A 3862-nucleotide genomic window follows, 5' to 3' on the forward strand; every position below is an offset into this window, starting at 1 on the left:
GGGGAAGAATTTGGGGAAAAAGGGAGGGATTGGGGGAGGGGGGGGAAGGAGTGGGGGAGGGGGGGGCGGAATTTGGGGACGGAGGGAAGGATTTGGGGACAGGGGTTGGGATCCAGGGATGGAGGGAGGGAATTGGGGACAAGGAGAGGGAGTCGGGGCCAGGGGAAAGATTTGGGGACAGAGGGAGGAATTTGGGGATGGAGGGAAGGATTTGGGGATGGAGGGAAGGGATTTGGGGACGGAGGGAGGACGTGGGGACAGGAGAAAGGGATTCGGGGATGGGAGAAAGGGATTTGGGGACGGGGGAAGGATTTGGGGATGGAGGGAAGGGATTCAGGGACAGAGGGAAGAGATTTGGGGATGGAGGGAAGGGATTCGGGGACGAAGAGAAGGATTTGGGGACAGGGGAAAGGGATTTGGGGACAGAGGGAGAATTTGGGGACAGGAGAAAGGGATTTGGGGACAGAGGGAGAATTTGGGGACAGGGGAAGGATTCAGGGATGGGGGAAGGATTTGGGGACGGGGGGAAGGGATTCAGGGCCAGAGGGAGAATATGGGGACGGAGGGAAGGATTTGGGGACAGGAGAAAGGGATTTGGGGACAGAGGCAGAATTTGGGGACAGGTGAAAGGGATTCAGAGACAGGGGAAGGATTTGGGGACGGAGGGAAGGGATTCGGGGATGGAGGGAAGGGATTCGGGGATGGGAGAAAAGAATTTGGGGAGGGGGGAAAGGGATTTGGGGACAGAGGGAAGGATTTGGGGACAGAGGGAGAATTGGGGGACGGAGGGAAGGGATTTGGGGATGGAGGGAAGGGATTTGGGGACAGGTGAAGGATTCAAGGACGGGGGAAGGGATTTGGGGACAGAGGGAGAATATGGGGATGGAGGGAAGGATTTGGGGACAGGAGAAAGGGATTTGGGGACAGAGGCAGAATTTGGGGACAGGTGAAAGGGATTCAGAGACAGGGGACGGATTTGGGGACGGAGGGAAGGGATTTGGGGACAGATGGAAGGGATTTGGGGACAGAGGGAGAATTTGGGGAGGGGGGGAAGGGATTTGGGGACGGAGGGAGAATTTGGGGACGGAGGGAAGGGATTCGGGGACAGGAGAAAGGGATTCGGGGATGGAGAGAAGGGATTTGGGGACGGGGGGATGGATTCAGGGACGGGGGGGAAGGATTTGGGGACAGGAGAAAGGGATTTGGGGACAGAGGCAGAATTTGGGGACAGGTGAAAGGGATTCAGAGACAGGGGAAGGATTTGGGGACGGAGGGAAGGGATTTGGGGATGGAGGGAAGGGATTCGGCGATGGGAGAAAAGAATTTGGGGAGGGGGGAAAGGGATTTGGGGACAGAGGGAAGGATTTGGGGACAGAGGGAGAATTGGGGGACGGAGGGAAGGGATTTGGGGACGGAGGGAAGGGATTTGGGGACAGGTGAAGGATTCAAGGACGGGGGAAGGGATTTGGGGACAGAGGGAGAATATGGGGATGGAGGGAAGGATTTGGGGACAGGAGAAAGGGATTTGGGGACAGAGGCAGAATTTGGGGACAGGTGAAAGGGATTCAGAGACAGGGGACGGATTTGGGGACGGAGGGAAGGGATTTGGGGACAGATGGAAGGGATTTGGGGACAGAGGGAGAATTTGGGGAGGGGGGGAAGGGATTTGGGGACGGAGGGAGAATTTGGGGACGGAGGGAAGGGATTCGGGGACAGGAGAAAGGGATTCGGGGATGGAGAGAAGGGATTTGGGGACGGGGGGATGGATTCAGGGACGGGGGGGAAGGATTTGGGGACAGGAGAAAGGGATTTGGGGACAGAGGCAGAATTTGGGGACAGGTGAAAGGGATTCAGAGACAGGGGAAGGATTTGGGGACGGAGGGAAGGGATTTGGGGACAGATGGAAGGGATTTGGGGACAGAGGGAGAATTTGGGGAGGGGGGGAAGGGATTTGGGGACGGAGGGAGAATTTGGGGACGGAGGGAAGGGATTCGGGGACAGGAGAAAGGGATTCGGGGATGGAGAGAAGGGATTTGGGGACGGGGGGATGGATTCAAGGATTTGGGGACGGGGGGAAGGGATTCAGGGCCAGAGGGAGAATATGGGGACGGAGGGAAGGATTTGGGGACAGGAGAAAGGGATTTGGGGACAGAGGCAGAATTTGGGGACAGGTGAAAGGGATTCAGAGACAGGGGAAGGATTTGGGGACGGAGGGAAGGGATTTGGGGACAGAGGGAGAGGATTGGGGATGGAGGGAAGGGATTTGGGGATGGAGGGAGAATTTGGGGACGGGAGAAAGGGATTTGGGGACGGGGGGAAGGGATTTGGGGACGGGGGGAGAATTCGGGGACAGGAGAAAGGGATTTGGGGACAGAGTGAAGGAGTCGGGGGGAAGGAGTTGGGGATGGAGGGAGAATTTGGGGGTGGGAGAAAGGAATTTGGGGATGGGGGGAAGGAATTTGGGGACTAGAGGAAGAATTTGGGGATGGGAGAAGGATTCAAGGACAGGGGAAAGGGATTCAGGGACGGAGGGAAGGGATTTGGGGACGGAGGTAGAATTTGGGGACAGAGGGAAGGAGTTGGGGGGAAGGAGTTGGGGATGGAGGGAAGGGATTTGGGGACGGAGGGAGAATTTGGGGATGGGGGGAAGGAAGGACTGTCCCCTCCCGTCCCCCCCAACCCCTCCCCACCCCCACCTGGAGCATGCGAGCCCCCGGCTGCAGACACTTCTCCTCCAGCTCGGCCACCAGCGCGGCCAGTGCCCGGCGCCGCTCCCCGAGGCGCCCCAGGTTGGCCTGGACCCGCTGCAGGATCTCCCGCTCCTCCTCCGCCAGGCGCCCCAGCAGCTCCCGCTCCTCCTCCGCCAGCAGCGCCCGCAGCTCCTCAAACTCCTCGGAGATGCACTCCCGGCGGGCAGCCACCTGCCGCTGCGGGGACAGGCACTGGTGGGCACTGGGAGCGACTGGGAGGGACTGGGAGGGAGTGGGAGGGAGTGGGATGGCTCCAGAGAGCACTGGGAGGGACTGGGAGAGACTGAGAGGGACTGAGAGGGCATCAGTGAGCACTGGGAGGGACTGGGATGGCCCGGGTGAGCACTGGGAGGGACTGGTGAGCACTGGGAGGCACTGGGAGGGACTGGGATGCCCCGTGTCCCCAGGACCTGCAGCTCCTCGAACTCCCCGGAGATGCACTCCCGGCGGGCAGCCACCTGCCGCTGCGGGGACAGGGACTGGTGGGCACTGGGAGGGACTGGGAGGCACTGGGGGGGGCTGGGAGGGACTGGGAGGGCTCCAGAGAGCACTGGGAGGCACTGGGAGGGACTGGGAGGGCACTGGGAGGGCACTGGTGAGCACTGAAAGGGACTGGGAGGGAACTGGGAGGGAACTGGGAGGGAACTGGGAGGGACCCACTAAGCACTGGGAGGGACTGGGATAGCACCAGTGAGCACTGGGATGGCTCTGGTGAGCACTGGGAGGGACTGGGAGGGACTGGGAGGGAACCAGTGAGCACTGGGAGGCATTGGGAGGGCTCTGGTGAGTACTGGGAGGGGCCCGGTGAGCATTGGGAGGGACTGGGAGGGCTCTGGTGAGCACTGGGAGGCACTGGGAGGGCCCCACTGAGCACTGGGAGGGACTGAATGGGACTGGGAGCGACTGGGATGGCTGCAGAGAGCACTGGGAGGGACTGGGATGGCTCCAATGAGCACTGGGAGGGACTGGGAGCGACTGGGAGGGCTCCAGAGAGCACTGGGATGGCTCTGGGGAGCACTGGGAGAGACTGAATGGGACTGGGAGGGACTGGGATGGCTCTGGTGAGCACTGGGAGGGACTGAAAGGGCACTGGGAGGGACTGGGAGGGCCCC

The 3862-nt window shown here is 61.0% G+C and overlaps 1 protein-coding gene across 1 annotated transcript in view; it reads right to left on the minus strand.

Moving 5' to 3' along the window:
- LOC106892217 (E3 ubiquitin-protein ligase TRIM39-like) overlaps window positions 1-3862 on the minus strand; it is a 36363-nt gene that overhangs the window by 21965 nt on the left and 10536 nt on the right. The window contains exon 4 of the mRNA XM_014949245.1: window positions 2697-2927. Within this exon, the coding sequence (XP_014804731.1) occupies window positions 2697-2927 (231 nt within the window). The remainder of the gene's footprint in view (window positions 1-2696; window positions 2928-3862) is intronic.

This window comes from Calidris pugnax, unplaced genomic scaffold, assembly GCF_001431845.1.
Source record: "Calidris pugnax isolate Ruff unplaced genomic scaffold, ASM143184v1 scaffold66, whole genome shotgun sequence".
Classification (NCBI taxonomy): domain Eukaryota; kingdom Metazoa; phylum Chordata; class Aves; order Charadriiformes; family Scolopacidae; genus Calidris; species Calidris pugnax.